Source organism: Mesocricetus auratus, unplaced genomic scaffold (genome assembly GCF_017639785.1).
Source record: "Mesocricetus auratus isolate SY011 unplaced genomic scaffold, BCM_Maur_2.0 Super-Scaffold_100018, whole genome shotgun sequence".
In the NCBI taxonomy this organism is placed as follows: Eukaryota; Metazoa; Chordata; class Mammalia; order Rodentia; family Cricetidae; genus Mesocricetus; species Mesocricetus auratus.
The window spans coordinates 13,099,605-13,112,662 of record NW_024429199.1 but is presented as its reverse complement, the minus strand read 5'-3'; the positions used below and the strand labels follow the sequence as shown (position 1 = coordinate 13,112,662).

The 13,058-nt window shown below is 41.2% G+C and overlaps 1 protein-coding gene across 1 annotated transcript in view; it reads left to right on the top strand.

Annotated features, from left to right (window-relative positions):
- Positions 1 to 13,058, top strand: part of Tbc1d32 (TBC1 domain family member 32) — a 202,417-nt gene that overhangs the window by 20,479 nt on the left and 168,880 nt on the right. The window contains exons 4-5 of the mRNA XM_005073305.4: positions 10,339 to 10,407; positions 12,562 to 12,687. Coding sequence (XP_005073362.1) covers positions 10,339 to 10,407; positions 12,562 to 12,687 — 195 coding nt within the window. The remainder of the gene's footprint in view (positions 1 to 10,338; positions 10,408 to 12,561; positions 12,688 to 13,058) is intronic.

The window sequence follows — 13,058 nt, the reverse complement described above, 5'->3', positions numbered from 1 at the left end:
GATGATTGTTGAAACAGTTCATTGTGAATTTTTACCAAAGTTTAGCTAACCTATAGCTGAGTTGTAGATAAAATATATATCAGTTTCAAACAATAAAAGTTTTCCAATGTAAAACCATTTGAGGTTAGTTAGTCTGGTGTAGCCCTGCGTGACTGAAGCAGGGGATCATGAGTTTGCGGCCACCTGCCTTACATATTAAGACCCTGTCCTAGGAGGGTCTTGATATGTAAAACAAACAAACAAACAGCTAAAAAGTTCGAGGCTGTGAGGGTTAGTTTTAACTGTCTACTTAACACAACCCCAAGTCACCTGTGGTTGTCTAAATGAGTTTGGCTTGTGGGTATGTCTCTGGAGAATTGTCTTGGATGCTAATGTTAGTTGATACCAGAATATCCATCCCACTGGGTGTGGTCCCTACCATTCTGCACACAGAGGATCCTGTATTGTATGAGTGCAGAGAAAGCACAGATCTGAACACAGGCAAACATGCATACTTAGTCCTTTCTGCCCTCGACTGTGTGTGTGTGTGTGTGTGTGTGTGTGTGTGTGTGTGTGTGTGATGTGACTACCTGCACAGCGTCCTGCTTCTGTGGCTTCCCGTCCATGATGGGCTGTAACCTGTGATTGTAAGTTTGAAGTACTTTCCCCTCTTTCTTTATTTCTGGATATTTTGTCCTATCAATGGAAAGTGGGACAGAGGTCTTCAGTTTCCTCTAACCAGGATTGAAGTAGGAATACTTGTCATTTGACTACAGTAGAATTGGAAAAAGATAGGCTTAAGGCAGATTAGTCTGAATAGAAGACAAGGAAACCAGCTAGCTATGTGCCAGGAGCACATGACACGCTTCGAGGCTAAACTCTGTAATGATTTTGTTTTTGAGATTTGCAGAACGGAAAAGCAAGTCTAGGCCTTTAGGGTCAGCTGCGCATCATTTGCCATAAGCCTCCCACTGTGAGAAGGCTCCTGCCGCTCTGCAGTGGATAGAGACTGCTTCCCTACGTGTCTCAGGGCCTGAGCTTGATCTCTAGTGCTGCATGTAAATAAAGGGCATAATTAGAACGTTTATCATAATTGTTTCAAAATTGATTCCAGTAGTTTGGATAAAACATCAGAATAGATGCACAGTGGCCGCCGTTAGTACTGCACCATTGAACAGAGAGGGACTGGAAGTAGTCTAAGCCGACTTGCAGGTGCTATGCTCAGTTGCCTTTGTGTCACTGATCAGGGAGATTGTGTCGAGCTGTGAAGTTTACAAGCCAGTCTGATGATGCGATGTGACAAAGGATGTGATGGAGATGGGGGGTTTTCCACCTTATAGCCTGTGATAATTTCTTGTTGATGAGCTCTTGGGAAGAAGATGACGTAACTGCATTCTGGGGTTGGCTTAATTGCTTGACCAACCTTCTTCAGAAATTAAAAGACAGAAACCTTTATTTTAGGACTCAGGAGCTCACTATTGAATGATATTACTTGGTTAGCGAACCCTTTTAATACACTGAAACACAAGAGAAGAAAAAAAATGAATCATTGTTAATACATCTCCAAAATGAAAGTATTAAGGTATAACTAAGCTTAATCGAGTAGCAAGGAGTTCATCAGTTGCTATACCCAAATGCTGTTATTTCTAGTGACTAGAATAATAAGTCTTTCAGGTTTTGACAGAACGAGTCATAATTTAAAATATCCTTGGTTCTTAATTTTGTTTTGTTTGGATTCTTCAGAAGAAACCATGCCTTCAGATCTGTGGCTTCCTTTGGGATGCCCACAGGCAATACTTGAACCTTCTAGTATCTACCCTATGAGTATGACTGTTTCAGAAGAGACGAATTGTGTTGAAAGTGAACTATGTCTATAAGGACACTGTGGGATGTCTGAACTTTCTGAAACAAATATATGAATGTTAGAACACCCCAGCTCACTCTTTCAGAGTTGTGAGCTCGGAGAGGTGTGTGGCTATGCCTTTGCTTAGCAAAGAGTTACTTGAAGAGGTAGCTGGTCAAGGTATGACTGAATTACTCTGAAAAGGTCCTGACCCTAATCTTCCCCAATGACCAGCTGCAGTGACTTTCATGACTCTGAGGTTGATGACCAATGGGATGATCTCCAGGTAGCTCACTCCTCTAGTCTATCCAATACATATATGCTAGGGACTCCATGTTGACAAACCAATCAGCGACAAGGATAGGCCAAGGAAATGATGGTCTTTGCTACTGACACTTGCACAACTGAGAAGTATCTCTTTCTTAGGGACTAGGGTGAGAGGTTCATCATTTGACCACACACCTCTGTCTGTGAGAAGTTATTTTCCAATCTGAAGTCATCAGTCTCCCATATAGGCCACCTTAGTTCAGCTTCCAAGAAAAATAGCCCTTTAGGACTAGATGGCCCTGTGCCTTCCCATCAGCTAGCTCACCGTAATTGAGTTGTTCTTGTCAGCACTCACTGCTTGCTGCTGGACCCTGGATTCTCTACAGTTTTATTAAACACCAACATTCTTTCTCATCCATGCCTTCAAAATCATCACTTGCTCTGGGCTGAAAACAATGTATCTGGATTTTTCTTTCCTATAATTAAACTTCAAAGTTACCATGCAAAGTAATAGGCTTCGTTATGACATTTTCATATACATAGGTCATTATACTTTGTTCTTTTTACCCCCATCTCCCACCCCCCCATCCTCCCTGCCTTTCTCTTGCTAGTCCCTCAATTCTTATTCTCTCAAATAGTTTTTCCGCTACTTTCCCTCCTACTTTCATGACCTGACAAATTTGCATCTCGATTTTGCAAATGAAAGAAAGTGTGATATTTGTCATTCTGAGTCTGGTTTATCTCTCTTAACACACTGACCTTCAGATCTATGCATTTTCCTTCAGTATCATCATTTATTTATTCTTTATTACTGAATAAAATTCTGTTGTGTACACTCCTTTCTTTTATCCATTCATCTTTTGATAGACACCCAAGGTGATAACATTTCTTAGTTATTGAAATAGAGCAACAATAAATATGTATGCACAAAGATGCAAAGTATCTTTGTGGTGTGTTACCTTAAAGTTCTTGAATGTATCATATGCCTAGGAATGGTATACTTGGGACATATTATAGTTCTATTTTGAGGTTTTTGAGGAACCTCAAACCAAATCCATGTTGATTTTCACAGTGACTGTGTTCATTTACATTTCTCCCAGCTGTGTAAAGGATTTCTTTTCCCCACAACCCCAGCAGCCTTTGTGTTCTTGAAGGTAACCATTCTGACTGATGTTGGCCAGACTCTGGCACACAGCCATTTTAAATTGCATTTCTCTGACAGTTAAGGATATTGAACATTGTCTCAAATGCTTATTGGCCATTTATATTTCTTTTATTGAGAACTGTCTATTTGTTTTATTAACTCAATTTATTGATTGGGTGATTTTGTGTGTGCTTAATTTTTCAGTTAAATTAATTTTAGGCGTTAATCCCCTGCCTAATGTATAAATGGCAAAGATTGTTTCACATTCTATAGGTCACCTATTCATACTGGTGATTGCACTATAATTTTTATGCTGCATTTTTGAGAATGGAATAGTTCTTATTTTGTCATTATTTGGAATATTTTAACTTGATTGCATCTGGACTTTTAATCTATTATTGAAAAGCTATAGAGTATTGTTAGTATATCTAGACTTGGAGAGATTGAAGAGGAAAGAAGGGATAATAGTTTAAAACCATACTTTTGAGCAAAGCAATGATAGCGTTTGCTGTTGGGCCATTTTCTGCTGGGAAATTGGAATGGTCCCCCCATGACACTAAGATTTTACAGTGTTCTTTCTGTTCTGCCATCCCTCCACACTGTTTAGCACAGTACAGAACAGTGTTATATTGCTTTGTAATATGCTAGCTGTTTTCCTATATTCCAAAGGAAACCAGTCTTAGGAGGTGTACTATGTATGAAGAAGGTGCTTCATAGTGATTGTCACCTCTTGCTCTTATATTGTTACCTGTTTAAGGTGTTAACTTCTTCTTTGCTTTATTAGAAATTTCTCTTTATGATGAGTCATCCCTTGCTATATGTGGAGGACAGAATAAATGCCCCCTCTAATCCTTAGAACCTGTGAACATGGGATCTGGGTCAAATAAAATAGAACTTTACTGAATATATATATGCATATATATGCATATATTTATATATTAATTTATTTTTTAATGTGCATTGCATGTGTGTCTGTGTGAAGATGCCAGATCTCCTGGAAATGGAGTTACAAACAGGTGTGAACTGCCATGTGGGTGCTGGGAATTGAACCTGGGTCCTTAGGAAGAACAGCCTGTGCTCTTAACCACTGAGCTCTCTCTCTAGCTCCTTTACTGATATCAAGTTAAGGGTTTTCAAGCTCCAGGGGCTCAATGTACAGGCTGCCAGAAATGTTGGACTAATGTGACTGCTGGCTTGAAGATGAAGTAGGACACAGCCAGGAAACTCAGACAAGCTCTAGAAGTAGAAAAAGGCAAGGAAATGGATTCTTTTTTTTTTCTGGGAACATCTCAAGCTTCATTTATTGCTAGGATTTGAGTTCTTCCAGTTAGAATTTTGTTGAGTTCCTTTTTCCTGTACTGTGTATATAGCATTTTTAAGAATGATTTTCAGAATGTGAACTTCCAGTTATCCTAATATATTATTTTGCCATGACTCCTCAAAATTTTAATGTCTGGAGCTTAACCCATTTTCTGGCCCCTTCTGAAATCCTCCAGACTTTGCAGTGTTCTGGTGAGGGTTCCATGGTGACATGGGGACTGCAGTTTTCAGCCTCATCAAAACAGTAAGGTTGGCGGTGACACAACTAACATGTGGCAGATGCCTCCATCTTTGGCTGCTCTGGGTGATGAGTTCATGTTTTCCTGATTGCTTGGATAAGTAGAGAAAAGCAGGAGCCTTGAGTCTTAAAAATACAGAGGTGAAAGGCAAGGTGGGTGAGAGTCTTAAGAATGAGAGTAGTAGTATTGCCCAGCTGGAGAAAAATTGATAAGTTTGGGAGAAAATCTAGGTAGGGCAGGTTTGCGTCTTTGCTTGTTTTGGTATTATTCCCTCGAGGAGACAGTTGACACCAGAAAAGTAATTATTTTGGTTAACCATGTTAATATAGTTTTTATGATACTTAAGTGCTTCCTCATAACTTAAAATATTAACAGACTTTGTCTTTTTTAAATGTGGCACCTTTAAAGGAAAGTGCAATTGTTTTTTGTTTTGATCAGTGTAACTTAAACATCTAGGAAATTTTAGAAGAAGCTTTACATTTGAGAATATTAAAACGCTTTTTCTTTGTTTTGAAATTACCTTATTCTGTATTTCAAGTTTAATTACAAGTTGATGCACAATTCAGAAATTTTAGAGGTACTCAAAAAAAAAGTTTCAGGTGATGCTGGTGGGCTGGGTTCTCTCCTACCAATGAGCAATCAAGAAAATATGGCATAGGCATGCTTGTAGGCCAATCTAATGGAGGCAGTCTCTCAGATCCCTCTTCTCAGATGACTCTCAACCTGGTTGTGCCAAGTTGACAAGAAAAACTAGGACAAAGACTAAACACTGTTGGTCTTTTAGACCAACAGTTTTAACCATATTTTGCTTTTGCTTTTCTTTTTTATGCTGTGCTCAGAAGTGATTTGTTCAGTTTCTGTTTTAAAAGAAGCTATGTCCTAATTCCTCTTGGAAACTTCTTATGTTGTCATGGTCACATCTGTTACCAACAGATCCATGTGGTGCTTTGCAGATGAATCCATAGATACTACTTAACACCTTCAGGAGTTTCCCATCCAGGAAGTATTTAGAACCACTGAAAATCCAGCACTTACCTGCTGTAGCAGGCACTTCACATGCTCTAGTTAAGCATGTCCTAGGTCGTTGCTGTGGCTACTTATGTCTATCCTATGCTAAGCAATAATACAAAAAACAGATCTTAATATGGTGCAGTTCAGCTTTAAGTCAGGCAGCAGGCTGATTCTCAACCGTATAACAAAGAGTTGTAGAATGTTTAAAAGCATTTTTCAGGAGAAACATGGCTGTGTTTATTAAGACAAAGGAATTTTTTAGAGTTGAAAACAGATTGATGTTATGCTTTTTCTTTCTTTTTTCCTTGTATGCTTTTGTGTATGCGTATGTGCTTGTGTGTGTGTGCACACTCATGTGCAGTGTTAGAGACTCAATCCAGAGTCTTTCACATGCTAGGAAACTGCTGTGCTGCTGACCTTTGCTTCTAGCCCAAGGTTATATTTTTCTAATACACCTTGCACAGTGGGAAAAGAAGACAAATACTGTAAAATTGAGAGGGACAAATACAGTAGAATTCATTGTTTGGGTGTGGAAATCTCATTTAAGACATGTGTATTGGGCTAGACACCAGTCTATGAGTATAGCCCAGTATCATTAGGCATCATTACATTTACCTTATTTCTTTTCTTCAGTCATGTTTGGGTGTATCCTAGGTCTCTGCATCATCCGGCTCATGATTCCTGGCAATCCAGGCAGTGTCAGTGGTGGCCTTACTCTTAGGGCATGTGTCTTAGGCTAGACCAGTCATTAAGAGGCTTCATCCAGCAGCTGATGGAAACAGAAACAGAGACCCTCAGCCAGACATTAGGCTGAGCTCGGGGAATCCTGGTGAAGAGAGGGAGGAAGGATTGTAGGAGCCAAAGGATTCAAGGATATCACAAGAAAACACACAGAATCAACTAACCTGGGCTCATAGGAGCTCACAGTGTCAGAATGGGCCATCAGGGAGTCTGAATGGGACTGACGCAGGCCCTCTGCCTATATGGGACAGTTGTGTAGGTTGGTCTTCTTGTAAAACTCCTAACAGTGGGAGCAGGGGCTGTCTCTGACTCTTTTACTGACATTTGGGATCCTATTTCTCATACTGGGTCTCCTTGCCCAGCCTTAATGCAAGGCAAGGTGCTTAGTGTTACTGAAACTTGACATTCCATGTTTTGTTGCTATCCATGGGAGGCCTGCCCTTTTCTGAACAGAAATGGGGGAGGGAGCGGGACTGGGAGGAGAGGAGGGAGGTGAAGTTTCCGGCAAGATGTAAAATAAATAAATAAATAATACGTAAATAAAAATGCTTTCTTAGGACAAAATGACCAACAAGAATGAAAAAAACAGTGATTCTCAGGATAATATGTAGAATGTACTTAAAAAAGATGTGTATTCTGCACCTACTATGTATATTGTGGTGCTTAAGTCACTGCCAATTGTAAATATTAATAACATGCATTGTTTCCTTGTGGAGACTAAGGAGGTATCGAAATAAGAGAGCTGAGGTGGCTTGTAGTATCAAGGGAAAAGAAGTGATGTCATAATTGTTGCAGAAGTAGGATCCATAAACTTGAATGGCAGAGTCTGAAAGTTGGTGCAAATTGTATCAGAGCTGAAGTTGTAGCAATGGTGTTTAGCTCAGATGGCTTCGGAGATGGTGGTGTCTTGAAGTTGGTGCTTGGGATTAGTGAGGAGAGTCAGGTATGGATACATGGTAAAGTCAGGTCTCTCAGATCAGATGCTACTAGTATGACAAGTAGCAGTACAAGCCAGATTCTCATGATAGAAAAGTTTGTGTTGGAGCTAATGCAGTACGAAATCACCTGTGAAATGTGACTGGAGATAGCAAGTTGGTGACACCCGAGGTGGCTCATGTTTTCAGTGTCAGTAGAGGCAAAATGATTTGTCAGAGGAGATAATGGGGACTTTGGTGTTTTGTTTTTATTGCTACGTTTTACTGACTTTCTCAATTAACTTTGAAATTTCTAGTCAGGATTTTGTCATGTAGCTAGCCTTGAACTCCTGATCCTGCTCCATCAGTCCCGCATTGCTGCGATTACAGGCGTGTGCCACTTTGCTCATTAGGGACTTGAGGTTGGGTAAATCTCACGGAAGGAAAGAGGATTAATTAGCTATCATGAATGACCACAGGAAGTTAAAGAAGATGAGACCCAGGCACATGCCTGTGGTCCCTGTACCTTGGAAGCAGATGCAGGAAGATCAGGAGTTCTAAAGGCCAGCCTTTTCTAAGCAGTGAGTTCAGTTAAGTGCTGCCTGAACTATGGAACCTTTCTTAAAGAAGCAAAAATGAAAGATCTTGAGATTTGATGTCTTAGTTACTTATCTGTTGCTGTGATAAGACACCATGATGAAGTCTTTCAGTTTGGGGATCGTGACTGGAAGCATGGTAGCTGGCAGGTAGTCATGACCCTGTAGCAGTTAGCACCTCAGAGCTCATGTTTTGACATACAACCACAAGGCAGAGGAGAAAACTGAGAGTGGTCTGAGCTTTTGAAACCTCAAGAGTCCTCTCCCAGTGACACACCTCCTCCAACAAGGCCACACCCAAACCCTTTCCAAACAGTTCCACCAGCTGGGGACCATTCCTCCAGTCAGACCATCACATTTGATGGTTAACAATTGACCAGACAATAGTGTTGGAAAAGGAGGAAGGATGTTGGGAGACAGTTTTATAAAATATTAGAGATTTCAGTGGCTGGGATATTGCACATAAAGGGACTAAAACATGAAGTCTTTGTTACAGTGACCACTTAAAAGATGAATTCTGTTAAGAACTAAGGATTATCTTTTTAATTGACTGCTACTTAGCATAATACTGCTTGTCTCAGCAACTGTAACAGAATGTTGGAGTAATTGCTCACTCACCATTTGTCACAGCTCTTATGGAACTAGTAACTGTATTACAGCTAAGAGTGGATTAATGTGGGAATCCGTGAATTCTCTCTTCAGATTTCTTCCTAAATAGGCTGTTATAGGTGGAAAGCAGTTACTTCATTTTCTTATGTAGATAGCAGAAATGTAAAATTTATTTGAAAATTTGAATAATGATAAAGCAAAGCCCTCTGTTATCCCACAGGTGGAGTGAGGCTGTGTTTGATGTCAGGAGGACTCAGGATGGGCAGTGGAAGTCAAGGGTAACATGGCTAGAGCAGGGAGTTAGGGTTTAGAACTCTGAACATGACATCTATCCTGCATCCTTGACATTGTTTGCCCTTGTTTGCTTTCTTTTTTTAAAATAATAATTATTTTTTATTTAGGTTAGAAACAATCTTGTTTCACATGTTAATCCCAGCTCCCTCCCTTTTTTGCTTTCTCACCACAAGCAATTTGGGGAGAAAAAGGTCAATTTGGCTAACATGTCCCAATCATAATGAGTGTGTCATTGTGGAAAGTCAGGGTAGGAACCCAAGCAGGAGCAGAGGCAGGAACCATGGAGAAACCATGCTGCCTGCCTCACTCTTCATGGCTTGCTTAGCTGAGCTCTCCCACATCCATCTGTGATCAGAAAATGCTACACAGACACGTGAGGGTGATCAGTAGTGCAGCTGTGACAATGAAGGGTGAGCAGCAGTGTGGCTGTGACATCAGGGTGAGCAGCAGTGAGACTGTGACATCAGGGTGAGCAGCAGTCAGTGCGGCTGTGACACTGGGGGTGAGCAGCAGTCAGTGTGACTGTGACACTGGGGGTGAGCAGCAGTCAGTGTGACTGTGACACTGGGGGTGAGCAGCAGTGAGGCTGTGACAATGAAGGGTGAGCAGCAGTGCGGCTGTGACACTGGGGTGAGCAGCAGTCAGTGTGGCTGTGACACTGGGGGTGAGCAGCAGTGTGACTGTGACACTGGGGGTGAGCAGCAGTGAGGCTGTGACATCAGGGTGAGCAGCAGTGAGGCTGTGACACTGGGGTGAGCAGCAGTCAGTGTGACTGTGACATCAGGGTGAGCAGCAGTGTGGCTGTGACATCAGAGTGAGCAGCAGTGTGACTGTGACATCAGGGTGAGCAGCAGTGAGGCTGTGACATCAGGGTGAGCAGCAGTGAGGCTGTGACATCAGGGTGAGCAGCAGTGAGGCTGTGACATCAGGGTGAGCAGCAGTGAGGCTGTGACATCAGGGTGAGCAGCAGTGAGGCTGTGACATCAGGGTGAGCAGCAGTGAGGCTGTGACATCAGGGTGAGCAGCAGTGTGACTGTGACACTGGGGTGAGCAGTTTGGTAATTTTGTTTTATTCACATCACATTTCTGGATGTAAGTTGTGTGTGTGTGTGTGTGTGTGTGTTTTGAATTTCTTTTGAGCCTTATATTATGGTGGCTCAGCAAACAGTTTCATGTGCATGAAAGTCGAATATTCTGTTGGGAAACTTCAGTTCTGACTACAAAGCCATGGGAAACAAAAGTTACAAGTTCTCCAAGGCAAAGTAGATCATCTTCTTGTTTAGACTCATAGTGTACCGGTAGCTGTGTTAACACTGTCATTTATGGTGGTTCTCCCAGAAGTCTACTAAATAATTCTATGTTCTGTTTACTCTATTTACAGAGTTACAAATTTTGTCAAGGAAAACTACAGCTGATTTTAGATCAGTTGGACCCTGGGCAACCTAAAGAGGTAAGTTTAAAGGAGAGCTGTTTTGTTCAGTAGGATACCATGCCCTTGTCTGGACTGCATTCAGTAGTAGCTGGATGTTTGTTGTTGTGGTGGTGTTTGTTGCTTGATTTTGTTTTGTTTTTTTGTTTTTTTTAGATGCTAGGCCTTTATTATTATAAGCAGTCTTGGGTTGGTTACCATGATTAGTTTTTCTCTCACATCGTGTTCCCTCCCTCCCTTCTTCCCTCCCCCTTTCCCTCCCTCCGTCCCTCTCTCCTTTCATTCCTTCTTTTCTTTTCTTCCCATGTGTCTACAGGGCATGTGGGTTCATGTATATGTGTGTGTGTGAAATCTAGAAGTCAACATCACTTGTCATCCTTTGTTGTTTACCGTCTTGTTTATCTGTTTTGAGACAGGGTCTTTTACTGAACCTGGTGCTCACTGGTTGTCTGAACTGGCTGGCTTATGAGCTAGTTTCCTCCATTGCTGCCCTCTGACGCCCAGTGTTAGAGTTACAACTGTGCCTGGCTTTTTATGTGGGGCGGGGATGTGAACTTAGGTCCCATGTTCGCCCAGGGAGAATTTCTCTAGAGATTTATTTTGGTTTGAGGAATATACATATCCATTTGTTTTCTCCTAGCTTCAGTTTGAAAGGGATAAAGCTGTGTGTGGTTGTTTACATAGTTATCCCTTTCTAATTGTTAAGAAACCTCAGTGCTTGTTTTGTGTTTATAAAATGTGAGCATCTATTAAAGGTAATTTTTAATAGACAGCATGATATCAACACAAAACAAGCACTGAGGTTTCTTGATTACTAGTAGAAAATGCTAAATTGGATATGAGACCATTTAAACTACTTTTATATATTAAAAGCTTGGTCTTAAATTTAAATTGATTACAGCCGGGTGGTGGTGGCAGCGCACGTCTTTAATCACAGCACTCGGGAGGCAGAGGCAGGCGGATCTCTGTGAGTTCGAGGCCAGGCTGAACCGTCAGCCTCCAAAAAAACAATACAGAAACCCTGTCTTGTAAAAAACCAAAAAAAATTTTTTTAAATTGATTACTTGTAAATATGTTCTTGTTTAGAAATCTTTCTTCTGGGTATATTACAAGTAGTAAATTCTTAATGGGATTTTGTTCTACAAGTTACCTGTAAATGTGAAATTACTTAATATTGGAAAGTCTTTGATTTTCCAAACCCTCTTTCTAACCTTGCTAATGCCTGTCACATGGGTGTGTTTAAGCATTGTTCCTCGATGGGACTCTGTAGCATCCTGCATTTCCCTCTCATCTGAAACAGTCTGTGATGGAGGTTTCTGCTGTCTCACTGTCACTCCCCGCGTTTGATTGGTTCCACGTTACCGGACTTTGAGTAGAAGCTTGGCCTTGCTGTGTTGCTTTTTAACAGTTGTGAGAGCGCACATGAAGCCTTGCTCTACTGAAGTGGAGCCTTGTCCACTTGGGTCCCTTGGGCCGTAGTGTTTGGGGGAATTCTGATTGGATTCTGTGATGATTAGGAAGCAGCCCTTCTGGGGGAAGGCAGAGATTCAGTTTTGCATTTCACCCCTGAATTAGGTTTCAGCTTCAGTGGCTAGAAGGCAGAAAACGTGGTCCAGCGGAAAAATGAAAACGCTTGATCAGACTATTCCCTGGGAGTTGTTCACTGGGGTGGGAATGCTTTCCCAGTGGCTCTGTGGGCAGTGTGCTGGAATTAAATCCGGCAGTCTGCAGCATCTCTAGCGGGAGGCTTATGAGAGTGGGGGTGTCTAGGATGAGGCTCCTGGAAAATGCTGTTTGGCGAGTCCAGTGCAGTCACCATCCATTTCTCTTAACTGAGACACAGTCATAGTACACTTACTGTTTCAGATTCCGTTACAAAAGACAGCCCAGCCTGTTTTTGTTTTCTCTATTTAGCACTTAGTTCACATAAAAGTCATTTTACAAAAGGACATCTGATTCTCAGAAGTGACTCATTAAAACATAGCTTCTCTGGTTCTTCTTTTGGTAGGTTGTTAAATATCCTGGAGGATTGAGATTGTAGCATTAATGATGTTGTGATTTTAAAATCTGTAGGTGAGATATGAAATTGTAGCATTAATGACGTTGTGATTTTAAAATCCGTAGGTGAGATATGAAATTGTAGCATTAATGACGTTGTGATTTTAAAATCCGTAGGTGAGATATGAAGCCTTACAAACGCTGTGCTCAGCTCCTCCATCTGATGTTCTCAACTGTGAAAACTGGACCACTCTCTGTGAAAAACTGACCACATCCCTGTCTGATCCAGATCCTATGTTCACTGTAAGGAGACAGCCATGAATCCATTATTGGGATCCCAACAGTTTCCTTAGTAGCTCAGCTGTGGAACTTCAGTTTAGGGTTTTAGATTACAAGAGAGACAGGAGGCAGATGGTCATGGGAAAACCGGATCTCCAGATACAGTTATCTGTTTTAAATCATACTTGTCTATCAGTGGCGATAGTATTAAACTGGTGGGGGGGGTGAAGAAATGATTTGGGAAACACTTTTGTTAGTTAGATCAAAAGAAAAAGAAGCTTGCCTAATACTTGGATGCAATTCAAAGTTACAAACTCTAGGAAATAGTCTACACTTGTATCAAATCTTTGATATGAGGACTTCAAGGGGGTGTAAAAAAGATAATCTTAGGGTCA